Source organism: Bos javanicus, chromosome 6 (genome assembly GCF_032452875.1).
Source record: "Bos javanicus breed banteng chromosome 6, ARS-OSU_banteng_1.0, whole genome shotgun sequence".
NCBI classification, from domain to species: Eukaryota; Metazoa; Chordata; class Mammalia; order Artiodactyla; family Bovidae; genus Bos; species Bos javanicus.
The window spans coordinates 16,625,396-16,640,005 of NC_083873.1; the positions used below are offsets into that span (position 1 = coordinate 16,625,396).

At 36.9% G+C, this 14,610-nt stretch overlaps 1 protein-coding gene across 1 annotated transcript in view; it reads left to right on the forward strand.

The window, feature by feature from the left end:
- Positions 1-14,610, forward strand: part of COL25A1 (collagen type XXV alpha 1 chain) — a 509,464-nt gene that overhangs the window by 251,036 nt on the left and 243,818 nt on the right. The window contains exons 3-4 of the mRNA XM_061419417.1: positions 10,946-10,990; positions 12,994-13,001. Coding sequence (XP_061275401.1) covers positions 10,946-10,990; positions 12,994-13,001 — 53 coding nt within the window. The remainder of the gene's footprint in view (positions 1-10,945; positions 10,991-12,993; positions 13,002-14,610) is intronic.

Genomic DNA, 14,610 nt, shown 5'->3' on the forward strand with positions numbered 1-14,610 from the left:
TATTTTCTGTTTCATAAGTTTTACTTGGAATTGTCAAAAAGTTCGTGGTATGAAAGCTTTATAATAAGCATGTTTATGAAAGGAATATTCACAAAATTACTTTAAAGATTTGGTGTTTTTATTTGATTTGTTTAAATCCACTATAGATTTTGGCAAAACAACCTTAATTATTAATCTTAGGGTGCTAGTACATTTTAGATATTCATAGTCCATTAAAGGGCTTCCCAGGTGGCTCAGTGATTAAAAAAAGTCTGCCTGCCAAGTAGGAGACTCCGGTTCTATCCCTGAGTCAGGAAGATATCCTGGAGAAGGAAATGGCAACCCACTCCAGTATTCTTGCCTGGGAAATCCCATGGACAGAGGAGTCTGGTGGGCTACAGTCCATGGGGATCTCAAAGAGTTGGCTATGACTTAGTGACTAAACCACCACCACAGTCTATTAAGATTGTGATTTGGCCTGGTAAGGGTATGAAATTAAAATTTTGCAACTTCTTGCTTACTGTTTATAACTAAAATATTAATGAACTATTTTTGCTAAGAAACTATTCATTTTTTTATTACTCTGATAACTTGTAATAATAGAATCCCTGAAACATTTGATAGTATGTCTCTTAAAAACAGAGGAAATACTTTTACAACTTTTCAGTTAAATTCATTGCTTTTAAAATAAATACTGTATATCTGGAAAATTCTCTGTAGTGAGAGTTATGGAGCTTGGTTATTGTAAACTTAAATTATTACTTATTTATTATGATTAACTTTCTTTTATAAGCCGACATTCCACAGAGATAAGAAACTTGAGGAAATTTGTAATAAAAACACACATAAAATATGTTTAAAATGAACAAGCCTGTGTTATGTACAGTGAAGTACAGGCTGATTTAAAATACTTTGGGAAGTAAACCTGTGGCCGATTCATTTTGATATTTGGCAAAACTAATACAATTTTGTAAAGTTTAAAAATAAAATAAAATTGTAGTTGGAAAAAAAAATACTTTGGGAAGTAAATTTCCTGAATAAGAAAAATTATTTCTTTGAAAAATTAACGTGGTGTGAAATAGCATTGGCATGCATCAAGTAGCCCTTGGGCTGAATTTCTGTAAAGGTTTGTCAAGGAATAAGTGTTGTGCCAGTTGCTGTAGATGTAAGGATGTAAGGGAATTCCAACCCTCAAGAGCTCATAGTCTCGTGAGGCAGTAACAAGTAAGAACACATCTGCCTAAGTAGCCCTGTTATAAGAATATGAAGTAGGCTCTTGATCAAATGGGTGTCTTCCCTGGTAGCTCAAATGGTTAAGAATCAGCCTGCAATACAGAAGAACTAGGTTTGATCTGGGTCAGACATATCCTCTGGAGAAGGGCATGGTGATCCACTCTGGTATTGTTGCCTAGAGAATTCCATGGACAGAGGAGCCTGGTGGGCTACAGTCCATGGGGTCGCAAAGAGTCCGACAAGACTAAGCGACTAACACTTTCATTGGTCAAATGAAGCAGTTTGGAACATTTGCCCTGGCTGTGTCCAGTCTCTCTGGAACTCAAATGCAGTGCGAGTTCAAAATGGAGAGACAACGCGGTGAGTCAAAGAATGCTAAGTCTGCCATTAGGGAGCTGTGAGGGACCTTCTGCAGCTTGTTTTCACCCACCGCTCCTGGCCTTCATTTTTGTTTGCAGGATTCTGATTTATAAACCCATTTAGCCAACAAACTTTGCAAATGGTTGCAGTTCAGTATGCAAATTGGAGCTACTCTGGTAGTCAGTACGAAGCACAGGGTGAAAACTTTTAGGCTGAATCACCTCCTGAGGTTGTTTTAGGACAGACATTCTACGAGTATGGAGAAAACACATTTTAGCTAATATTCGACTTCTACTAGGCATTTGCTGTTTAAGCCTTTACTTCTAATTGTGGAATGCAGAGCTTTGGTCTATGTTGAAAGAATCTCAGGCATTAGACAAGTGAGCAGGTGAGAGGACTTTGGGGAAGTCCTGAAATTCAACTGTGCCTCCTTGTGAGGCTAATCCGGAAGATCTGAAGGTAAACCTGGTTTAGACTTCTGAAAGTAGCTGGATGATGGGGGAGGATGGGCCGTCCAGAAAGGATGATCCGCCGTCTCTTCTGTGTCTGGACAGGGTCCTCCCTCCCTGGGGGCATTTGCAGCTGTTGGAGGCCAGCTCCTGGGACTGATTGAGATGGAGGGGCATCCTAGCTTTGCACTCATTTCTTCTCTAGGCCTCCTTACCCCAGCATCTATCTGCCCCTAGGGCTTCGGAGAAAGCAATGGCACTGCACTCCAGTACTCTTGCCTGGAAAATCCCATGGATAGAGGAGCCTGGTAGGCTGCAGTCCATGGGGTCGCTAGGAGCCGGACACAACTGAGTGACGTCACTTTCACTTTTCACTTTCATGCATTGGAGAAGGAAATGGTAACCCACTCTAGTGTCTTGCCTGGAGAATCCCAGAGATGGGGAAGCCTGGTGGGCTGCTGTCTGTGTGGTCGCACAGAGTTGGACACTACTGAAGCGACTTAGCAGCAGCAGCAGCAGGGCTTATCCATCTGCTAATTACTTCTTACTCAATCGTTCCCTGCTTACCCACAAGCCCTGGTGCTTGCTGTTTCCTTTGCCTTACATTTATATTTTTCTGTCTTCAGAAATAGGATAAGGGTACAGTTGGCCTTTGTATCTGTGGGTTCTGTGGATTCAACCAACTGTGGATGGAAAAAATGAGAAAGAAATTTTCTAGAAAGTTCCCCAAAGCAGAACTTGAAGTTACTGCACACCAGTGACTATTTACATAGCATTTAATTGTATTTATTATGTACTGAAAGTGATCTAGAGATGATTTACATTATGCAGGAGAATATGCATGGGTTAGATGCAAATGCTACACTGTTTCATATAGGAAATTGAGCATTGGAAGATTTTAGTATCTGAAGGGGGTCCTGGAACTGATTCCCCTGTGGATATCAAGGAACAGCCATGAAGTACTTTATGGTACTTTCTTTGATGTCCTTAAAGAGTCTCCATGTTTCTGGAGATGAAATTCTTCTAAGAAGTTTTATCTTTTTATTACATAGGTAGAATTGTTTAGAAGTCTCGCTATTTTTATAGACAGTGTGACAGTAATATTAGCATAGAAATAGCTTATAAGTTTTACTACAATAATGAAAAATAAAGGAGACAGTTAACATAATATAGAAAGCCGTTTAGTTTTCACCCTCAAGATAATCATATAAACGTAGTGAAGTTAAGGCCATTTACCAGATTTTTTTGGCACACCAAAATCAAAGAGGTTAATTGGAAGTTAGCTCAATTTACACGTTACTGAAAACCTTTGTCTTTTAACTCTCTGTGTCATATTCTTTTTATTATACTAGATTGCCACTTTGACAATATACCTACCATATGTGGAAGGTAATGTTAACCTGTCACAGTTTCATTCACACATATAATCGGTGTTTTTTATCAAATACTCAAATATATTATGATCACTTTATGACTAAATATACAAAGAGAATATAAATAAAGCAAAAGAGGGAGCTAGTATTTATTGAGCCATTATTTTGTGCATGTATTACCCACCTTCATGGAAATTCAGTCAAGAATTAATTCCCTGATGACTCAGGCAATGACTCGGGCCATTAGTGACCATTAGGTCATTTTTATAACGAGATGACTGCTATTCTCCCCATCTTCAGGTTTTGATGACAACAGACCTAAGCACAGTCACTAAAAGCATGAGCCTTTGCCTCGTTTCTTTTTTTAAAGAAAGAACTTTTGTTGAAGTCAATGAGTGACACGTAAAAAGCTGTACATATAATGTGAAGAAGCTGATGAGCTTGGAATAAGTATGCATCTGTGAAACCATGACCATCATAAAGGCAGAGACAATCCATCATCTCCCCTTCACCGTTCTTATTATTGTTCTGTGGTAAGAATGTAACATAAGCTGTACCCTCTTAGCAAATTTTAGCAATGAATTATTAGCTATAGGCACTATGTTGTATGGTGGATCTCCAGAATTTATTTATCTGGCATAATTAAAACTGTGTACTCCTTAACCATAATCTCTCCTTTTCTCTATCCCCTGGCATCAGCCACTACTCTGTGCTTCTGTGAATTTGACTGTTTTTGATTCTACACATAAATGAGATTGTACAGTGTTTGTTTTTCTGTTTCTGGCTTATTTCATTTAGCATAGTATACTTCAGATCTATCCATGTTGCTGCAATTGCCAGAATTTCCTTCTTTAATTTTCCATTGCATATATGTACATATGTATATATGATATATACCACACATTTTCTTTATCCATCATTCATCTGTCAATAGACATTTGTTTCCATATCTCAGCTGTTGTGGAAAATGTTGCAATGGGTGTGGGAGTACAGGTATCTCTTTGAGATTCTGATTTCAATTTCTTTGGATAAATACCCACAAATGGGACTTCTGGATCACATGGTAGTTCTAGTTTTAATTTTTTGAGAAATCTCCATACTGTTTTCTATAGCGGCTGCATCACTTTACATTCCCACCAGTAGTGTAACAGGGTTCTCTTCTCTATACTCTCTCCAACACTTTTTTTTCCCCTTGACTAATAGCCATCTTAACAGGTGTGAGGTAATATTTCCTTGTGGTTTCAATTTGCATTTATCTGATAATTAGTGATGTTGAGCATCCTTTCAAATCTGTGTTGGCCATTTGTATGTCTTCTTTGCAAAAATGTCTATTCAGGTCCTTTGCCCATTTTTTTAAATTGGATAATTTGGCTTTTTGCTATTGACTTGTAGGAGTTCATTACATATTTTGGATATTAACCCCTTATCATATCCATGACTTGAGAATATTTTCTTCCATTCTGTAGTTGAGATTTTTTAGTTTGGTAATCCTGGTTTTATTTGTTTTTGTTTTTTGCTTTTGTTGCTGGTACTTTTGGTGTCATATCCAAAAAATCAGTGCAAGGCCAATGTCAAGAAACTTTCCCACTGTATTTTCTACTAGGAGTTTTACAGTTTCAGCTTTTATGTTTAAGTCTTTAATCCATTTTAGTCGATTTCTTCCCTTTGTTTCTACCCGCCTTTTCTTCTCCCTGAAAAGCACACACAGCAGAAATGTGTGTTGAAATAGAAAGCCACAGGTTAAGACAAAATACCCAGCCAATTATGAATCCTGAAACTTTTCTTGAATGCTTCCTGTGTATTTAATTGCAAATGTTTATTAGCAGTAAAAATATTTTTTAATACAAAGAGAATTCCAGTTAAAAAAATCTCTCCTCAAAGTACCTGTCTGTTTCAGTTCAGCTACTAGGAGTGCAAGGAGATCCAACCAGTCCATTCTAAATGAGATCAGTCCTGGGTATTCTTTGGAAGGACTGATGCTAGAGCTGAAACTCCAATACTTTGGCCACCTCATGCGAAGAGTTGACTCATTGGAAAAGACTCTGATGCTGGGAGGTTTTGGGGGCAGGAGGAGAAGGGGACGACAGAGGATGAGATGGCTGGATGGCATCACCGACTCAATGGACGTGAGTCTGAGTGAACTCTGGGAGTTGGTGATGGACAGGGAGGCCTGGCGTGCTGCGATTCATGGGGTCGCAAAGAGTCGGACACGACTGAGCGACTGAACTGAACTGAACTAGAAGTGGAGAAGAGAAAACAACCCAAGTCATAAGAGAATTGATAGGATTTGTTAATTTATCTGATAAACCAGAAAAGGGTATTCTAGACACCTGTAATAACTACCCACCCTCAAGACCATTGGAAGACCCATATACAGGCATATGTTTATTTCTAGATACATCTCTAACCTTAGAGAATAGCCTAATCACAGGTAGATACATCATTACTAAGGAGTGGAGGGCTCCAACAATATTAGTTGTGAGCCAAAAGAACTGGGTTGGCTTAAGACACCTTGCTGTGATGTGATTTGATGACCTTGATCTGTCTGCAGTTGAAGTTGTCAACACTGGTCTGTACAACATTGCCGTTATGGCTCATTTTTACTAATTTCTGTCTCAGAATGACAGCCTTTGTACCATCTTTCAAGCAAAAACTCTTTCTGAAGCGTGAACAGTATCAGTTGCCATGAATTTTCTTATTATGAAGAGCAGTCTGGTTTTATCACCTCCCTCTGTTTTCTGTAATTTATTCTTTATTTCATGAATTGTCTGTAGGTTTTTACTTCCTCTGTTGCTGATAGCTTCTGCTTTTCCTCTTCTCATTCATGTTCTTGAACCAGTTTCTTTTGTAGAGTCATGTTTTTCCGCTGAGAAAATTCACTCAGAATTTGTGCTGCAAGGATCTGGCCAAATTCAGTGAATAAGAATCAGGTTCCAGCTTCTATATTTGTTCTTACGGCTCATGCCTGGCTGACGCTTCATCACTCAGTTTGGAATAGGAATGGTCATTATCTTTTTCAACTAATGTTAACTATTGTTAACATCGGTCTGGTCTGGTAAGCATCTATCATTTGTCTTTTCTAATTTTTTCATTCTGGTGATCTGCCAGCTGTCCATTGTCAAATTCATTCCATGCATATCATTTTAAATTAATTTTGCTTTAAATTCAAAAGTAATATCAAATGATCTGCACGGTAGACTTCTTAAAAGCTTCTGTTTATTTTCTTTGTATGCAAGATCTTTATGTGTCACGTGTGTTTTGTATAATTTATTAGTTCACAAGATCAGTCTAGTGCTCATTCCAGTCTTCTGTTTCTTACAGCGATTATAACATGCTCTTCTCAAATCTAGTATTTTCTTTGTAAATCCAGCAGGGCTTAGATTCTCATTTCCCATAACTTAGTTTAGCTTCATTTTTTCTCTCAACTATTATGAAACTCTTTGGAAAACCTTGTCATAGTCAATAGGTATCTGTCTTACCAAATATCTTCTCAGTTTCCTTAGACTTTATTTTTTTCTCAACTCTCAAAATAATAAGCAACTTTCCCACAATATTTGGTTCATTTCTGTAAGTCTTCAAATTAAGTATTTATGGCAAACATGTTCTTTTTTTTCCTGACATGGATTGTGGTATCTTAGTTCTCCAACCAGGATAGAACCCAGGCCCATGACTATGTAAACACTGAGTCCTAATGACTGGACTGCCAAGGAGTCCCCTTAACTTTGTTGCTTGATTTCTTCAAATATATTGCTTCTTTGATAATTCTTTTATAATCTGATATTTTAAAAATATTTTTTAAAGTTCGTTTCAAATTATTACTAGACATTTATATAATTATTGTTCTTACTTGATAAATTCTATTAATATTTAAAAGAAATATTTAAGAAGAAAGTGATAAAGTAATTCCAATAAACAGATATAATTATAGGCTCCAAAAACTTTTCATAAAAATCAGGTCTGGACCCTTCTGGCACCTTTGTTATGGATAAGACAGCAATCAATTTAAGTGTCTTCCATGGTAATCTTCTCTCTGGTAGTTCTTAACATTTTTTTCTTTATCCTAGAATATTTCTAAGTTTCTCCTTCTTTGTGTTTGTGTGATTTATTTTTACTTGCCACTTGAGTATAAGTTCTATCTTAGATCTCCCGTTTTCAATTCTGGCATAGTCTCAAATATTATCTCTTAAACAAAGGCTTCCCTATCACTTCTTTTGAGTTCTCTTATAAGTAAAATTTTTCCTCTTAGCATGGATAAATGAGACTTCCCTGGTGACTAAATGGTAAAGGACCTGCCTGCCAATGTAGGAGACACAGGTTTGATCCCTGGATCAGGAAGATTCCCCTGGAGAAGGAAATGGCAACCCACTCCAGTATTCTTGCCTGGGAAATCCCATGGACAGAGGAGCCTGGCAGGCTACAGTCCATGGGGTCATGAAAGAGTCAGACAAGACTTAGTGACTAAACAACAGCAACAACAATAGATGGATGGATGAATGGATGGATAGATAGGTAAGTAGATAGCTTGATAGCTAGATAGATGACAGAGTCTTATTCTGTTTGGGCTACTATAATAAAATACCACAGATGGGTAGTTTATAAACAACAGAAATTTATTTCTCATGTTTTGGAGTCTGGGATGTCTAAGATCAAGGTGCCAGCACGGTCACCTTCAGATGAGGGCCCTTTTCCTGATTCATAGCTGGCGACTTTTCACTGTGTCCTCACATAATGGAAGGGACTAGGGATCTCTATGGGGTCTTTTTATAAGTTCCATTCATGAGGGCTCCAGCTTCATGATTTAAACACCTCCAAAAGACCTCACTCCTAATATCACCATCTTCGGGGGTTAGAATCTCAACCTGTGAATTTGCACGATACATTTACATTCAGACCACAGTGGATAATTAGATACATCGATAGATACTGGATCTGTCTCTCTGAGCTGCATTCTACATCTTCCAAATCTATTCCTTTTTCAACCATATCCAGGTTAGCATTTATAGATTTATCTTTTTTATTTAGATTTCAGTGACCATTTTCAAGGTTTCTAAAGGATTTTCTTTCAAATCCACTTGTTCCTTTTTTCCTTGTTTATATTTAAAATCCCTTGGTCTTGAATGGATGTTATTTAATTTATCTCTTAAAGCACAATTAACATACTAATCTTTGTCTGATGCTTTCTTAAAATTAATTAATTTTACATGAAACAAATCCGTGATCTGATTATTGAGTGCTACCTTTCTTAGCATTAGATTTCTTCATGTGTTTTGGAACTTTGATTTCTAACTCTTTGTAAGTTGGAGGTTTTGAGTGTATCTGTGGGTGTACAGTGTTCTCTGGATGTGTGTCTGCCTTTCTTTTCTCTGTATTCACCCCTTCTTACCTAATCATTTTATGCTTGTCTTTACCTGACCTCCCAGCTTTCTAGAGCAGATTTGTTTTAAAATGGCATTTCAGGACTCCTGTCCCAGATTTATGTTGGAAATATCACAGAATTAGGTATCAAACCAACAGAGGCTTACTTCATTTTCCAGTTGAGAGATTATATTCCAGAGATCTAGGTTTTTTTCATCTTCTCTTCAGCATTTATAAGCCCCCAGCTTCAAAAAGTGAGTCTGGCTCTGATGAGAGAAGTTTTGAGCATTTATTCTTCAGGGATAGAACCCATGGGCACCATTTCTACCCCCAGAACTAGGGCCAGGCAGGTTCGTGCTTTATCTCTGCTCTCCACTTTGCATTTCTCGTCTATTTCTGGCCTGCAGACATGCCCGTCTTTTTCAAATACAAATACTTCTAAATGTTTTTTGCTTTTTTATAATTGACTATGTTTAGAGTAGAAGGAACAAATCAGAGCATAAACTCATGTGCCATCTTTACAACATACTACTAATGGATTTTTCATGCATGTTATTTTAATCTTTTCAACTTCTTTGCTTCTTCAGAGCAGATATACATCTAATACATGAGGACCTATAGTCCTAACTATGCAGATCACAGACAACATAAGTACCTAGTAGTTGCTAAACACTTCTTGTTTTATTTTGTAATATACAAAATTCCTTTGGATTCCTAATCCAAAGGACATTGTATATTATATATCAGAATTTGTCAATATATATATGAATATGTATGTTTTTGAATGTGTATATAAATGCATACTTTTCATACCTATTAGAATTCCCTGGGTTTATTTACCTATTTTTATGTTTCTCCTTATGCTCCCCATCTGGCCAAAGATACCTTGAGTCTGATGAAAATCTCTCTTTATTCCAGAATACAGAAAGAAGTCTGAAATTTCAAATGCCAGTTCAAATTTGAACTCTGCCTCAAAACTGCTTCTCCTAATGTTTTCATTTGATCTTATTGTTTGATTGGTTTTTAAACCTCTTAGAAAACACAGATGGCCAGACTTACTCTGTCTCAGGGCTTGCTGGGAAGCTGATCTGGCCACTGCTGTCTTCATTTCCTGTGATGGCGTCTCCATGTGGAAGTCAGTGGCTCAAGATTACAGTTAAGAGCCACGTGGGTGCAAGGCCTGTGCTTCTGTGCCTTGAACTTAGAGTTCAGAAGTCATCCATCTGCCTTTGCAACCTGTTCTTCAAAACCAGGCAGTTCTGTATTTTCCTTGGCTTCTTTCTCTCAGCAAATATAATAAGATCTCAATTCTCATTGTGAACTGATTATTCTCTTCTATCTGCCGGGATCATAATTCAGTGAGAGCTGTTCCTAACCAAGGAAATGAGGGCAGAAATTATATAATTGAGAGTAATGGCTTGAAATCCATGAATATCTAGAAACATGTACAAGTCTGACACATACTAGCTTGGTGGTCTTCATAGGCAACTCACTGAAGAAAAAGAGTTTTTTTCTCCACTTTAAAAATGAGATCGTCATAAAGACTAAACACTTATTGAATGACAATAATGAGCTAGCCCTTTAGAAAAATGAGACCAATAGTTACTCCCTAAATGCTTTCCAATTAAAAGCTTTCTGATTTTAAGTCAGTGTGTTATTAGAGAAATTCCAATATATAAAAATTCACATTTAATAATAAATAAAATAATGTTTAATAAAATAGAAATATTTGTAAAATTATTTACATTACTAGTATATACATTTAACTAACTGCCAACTAAATATTTTCAAAAGAAGTTTGATGAATGTGACTGAAGAGAAGCTGTAATCATTTTTACTTAGTGCTTTCAATTATTAATATACTGAAATCTTCAGAAAAGAAATTTTCCTAAGAGACATGAAATCTCAACACCACCAATTTTCTTATAAACCCTTTCTTACTGATGATATCTAGGCAAGATGAACAAAAATTCTGAATCTTTAGTGTTTCTAGTAACACATTATTGGTTAGAGATCTAGGACAGCTTTTATAATTAAATGCAGCTAAATAGTTACGCTGGGATACCAGAGACAAAGTTAGCCTTTACAAATCGCTGGTCCTTTTCATGTTAGTCAAAACAGTGCTAAAATATATAGAAATCATTTACTAGCCATTTTGGAATAAAAAAATTCCAAAAATTGTTCTTTGTCTTTCAGGTCCTCCAGGGAAACGAGGTAAGAGGGGCCGAAGAGGAGAATCTGGTAAGTCTCTCTTTCAGCTGTCCTGTGTCATTCATATCCTGGTTAGGTTCCCACATCTGTTCCTCCTAATTAGTGATTGCATTGCTTTGTTGGGTATTGTGTCTATGCATGTGTGTGTGTGTGTGTGTGTGATGTTTAAATCTTCTCTGATACATCAAGAATTTTTTTATCTTATTTCCATCAAGCTGTAGGAAGGAGAAGTTTGCAAAATGTTATTAATTACAGTTTAATAACCCCTGGCCCCCTATTTTGGCTTGTTTAGGTTAAATCTGCCCTTTCAGTGTACAGTGGAGAATTTCTTAGCCACACCCAGTGTGACAGCATCACCTGCTTTCCGTCTACATATAGGTGGTCAGTCAGGGCAGGTTCTCTGCAGAAACATCCGCCTTGGGACACCAGGACGTATGTCTTGGAAAGATTATTATTATTTTATCCCCTGGTAAAGTTTTTCCATGCTTCTACTCTCATTCTTTTCAAAACTTGAGAATTTTTATTCTTCTTGTATAGCCATAGCATTTTAGTGATGACAGGAGCCTTAGTAATCAGTCCAGAGTTTTCATTTTCTAGTTGAGGAAATGGTGGCCCAGAGTGATCAGGTGGTTAGCAAAGCTCGTGCAGTTTTTTTTTATGAGCAGAAATTGAAGCACAACCAATTGTCCTGATACCCATTTCAGTGTTTTTCTTTTTTCTTTTTTTTTTTTTGGTTTCAGGCCAAATCCCTATATGCAAAGTCAAATAAAAACTATTTTTTGAAACCAAGATATTCAAATGAGTGTGTTCAGTTACAGTATTACTAATACTTTGATAAAGTCTAAGACTCCAAAAGTGTAAATGTAAATGTAAATGTGAAGTCTTAACAGGGTATCAGTTCTTTCTTGAAAGATAAGAGGAAGGTAATTAAAGGTCTGATTTTAGTAAGAAATATTATTTTTCAATATTTTCTACCTACAAGTATTTATTAGCATTAAAAACAATCTACTAAGGGTTAAAACAGTGGAAATACTAACACAACAAGAAAGATAAGACAGCAGATTGGGTTTTTGTCTCATCCTCTCCCTCTTGGAAAAATTATGTCAAAGTAAAACAGTTTTATGAAAAAGTATCTGCTTAATTCCTTTAAAGAAATTCTCAAAAGTTATCTTTAAACCTCATTCACTTTAAATAATTGGAAAGTTATATAGATATCCCCTTCATGAATTGTGAAGGTTTATAATAGAGGATGCTTTATAAATTTGTTTTCAAGGAAAAAAATGATAAAACATTGGTGGACCCAAATAATCACTGAATTGATCTTTGTGTCAAAAGAAAGAAAGATGATTAAGGGGAAAAAAGGGAAAAGTTATACTTAGGCAATTTTACAGAAAATATAAAAATCAGTTCCCAACTTTCTGACTACTGAGAACTGGTGCTTTAATTGAGCATATGGTGTGTGAAATATTGAAATTTTCTTAGACTTTGCCTGTATTTTGATGAGAATACACAGTTTTAAAGAAACATATAAACATCAGGACTTAGTCTTTTACAGATTGAAAATACTACTGAATGGTAAAGATTCTTAAAAAAAATAATGGTACATTTCTGATTTAGCCATTTTACCAAACTCAAGAAAATTGTCCATCAATTGTTTACAATCATGAAGGCTAAAGACCCTCCTGATTCATATTATCTAAATTTTGGATATATAAATTAGACAGTCTTTGCTTAAAATACGTGAACCTCTCAGTAATTCATAAACAGGCCTCAGGGAATCTGAATATTCCTTGAAATTTTACATAAAATTCCGTGTGCATATAGAAGTAAATGTATTTTTCTGATGTGGTCTTATAGGTCCATGATCAAAAAATGACTGAGAATCACTGAATTCTTAAGTGGCTTCTGTGTCTCTTGGATTATGTTGATGATTATGATGATGCTCTCATGTTTTATTTCATCTTACTATTTGGCATATTCACTAATTTACTTCTCCTCTTTTTCTTATTCTCTCCACTCTCCTCCAATTATAGGTCCTCCTGTAAGTATATTTGCTGACTTTTGGCTCTTCTGCGTTAATCAGGACCACGTATGTTAAAACTTTGTTAAAATATCAAAGTCTAGTCTGCATTTCAATTAGAAAAATGTTGCTGACCTTTAGTACTTAACGTTGGGAAATTATTTTTTTAAGTACACTATTGTGTGATCATATGATGTGTTAGAGTGCAGTATGTGTCAATTAAAAAAACTTTATTTTTAATATAATCACAAACCAATTATTCTCTTGGTAATTTTGGAATAACTTATGAATTATTAATAACTCCTGATATTAAATGTTTTTCCTGGAATCCTGAGGTTTCTTTGCGAGCAAACCCCCAAGCTCTTTCACACGTCTTTCATTCGTTTAAGCCTGTATCTGAAATATTTACATTTGCCAGTACACGAAATGTAGATAGCAACATGATCACGGAAGTGATACCCCCAGAGGGCTTGGTTCAAGCTCACTCCATAGGCAACACTCCCTTTGAAGTCCCCTGGAGTTTTGCCTGCATAAAGAACTTGAGTTGGGGCCCTGGGAGAGTTGCACTTTCTTTTTTCTTTCCTTGAGTAGGGTCATAGCTGCAGCATTCCAGTCTGCTTTGCACTCACAGGAACAGATTATCTTGTCAGCTTTGAGCTAGATGTGTTTTTGAGTAATATCCTGGATATCTGTCGTCTGACCCCAGTGCCGTACTGTGAGCTGTACGTTTACAGTAGCAGTGATCACTGGCCTTGTTTTCTCATCCCAAGTAGCCAGTGTGCTCCAGGGTTCACAGACTCCGCGTTGGCAACTTCCCTAACAGGCCAGCTTGGTCCAGGGAGAGGGGCTTAGAATATACTCGTTTACTTGATTCAGAGGAAGCATTGGCTTCTAAATATCTTTTGCAGTCTTCCTGCCATGTTCAAGGATGGAACATAAATCATCTTAGAAATGACTTTTTTTTCTGTAACTGACTTTCAGCTCTTGCTTAATGCTAGGCAGATGGCATGCCCCAGGTCTTTGGCTTCATATGTAAACCTCTGTCTTTTGAACTAGAAACAAACCGCTACCACTCAAAGGAAACCTTGGCGATTACATCCAGAATAGAGTGTTCAAGGCTTCTTTTTGTGGATGTACATATTAGGTAGGCCAGAGGTAGTTCTATTTCATCTCTGCCTTATGATGACGTTCAGGATGCTAGAATTTCCTCTTTGATCCTTCACAAATTTAGGCAGCCATGTGGCTCCTGCTTTTTGGGGGGCTTTCTATTAGTGCAGGCTCTCTACTCTAAAAGATTTCAATTGATTTAACTTTTTAAAATTGTACAGGCAATATTCTAGGCACTTCACATAACGTTTATTTCGTCTCTGATGTTACCATTCCCATTATCATTAATATCCCTAAACATTACCATTTTTCAACAAGGAAACTGAGGCTCATGGAGGTTAATTATCAGTTGGGCCTCCCAGGGGGTGCTGGTAGTAAGGAACCTGCCTGCCAACACACAGGCCATAAGAGATGTGGGTTGGATCCCTGGGTGGGGAAGGTACCCTGGAGGAGGGCATAGCAATCCACTCCAGTATTCTTGCCTGGAGAATCCCATGTACAGAGGAGCCTGGTGGGCTACAGT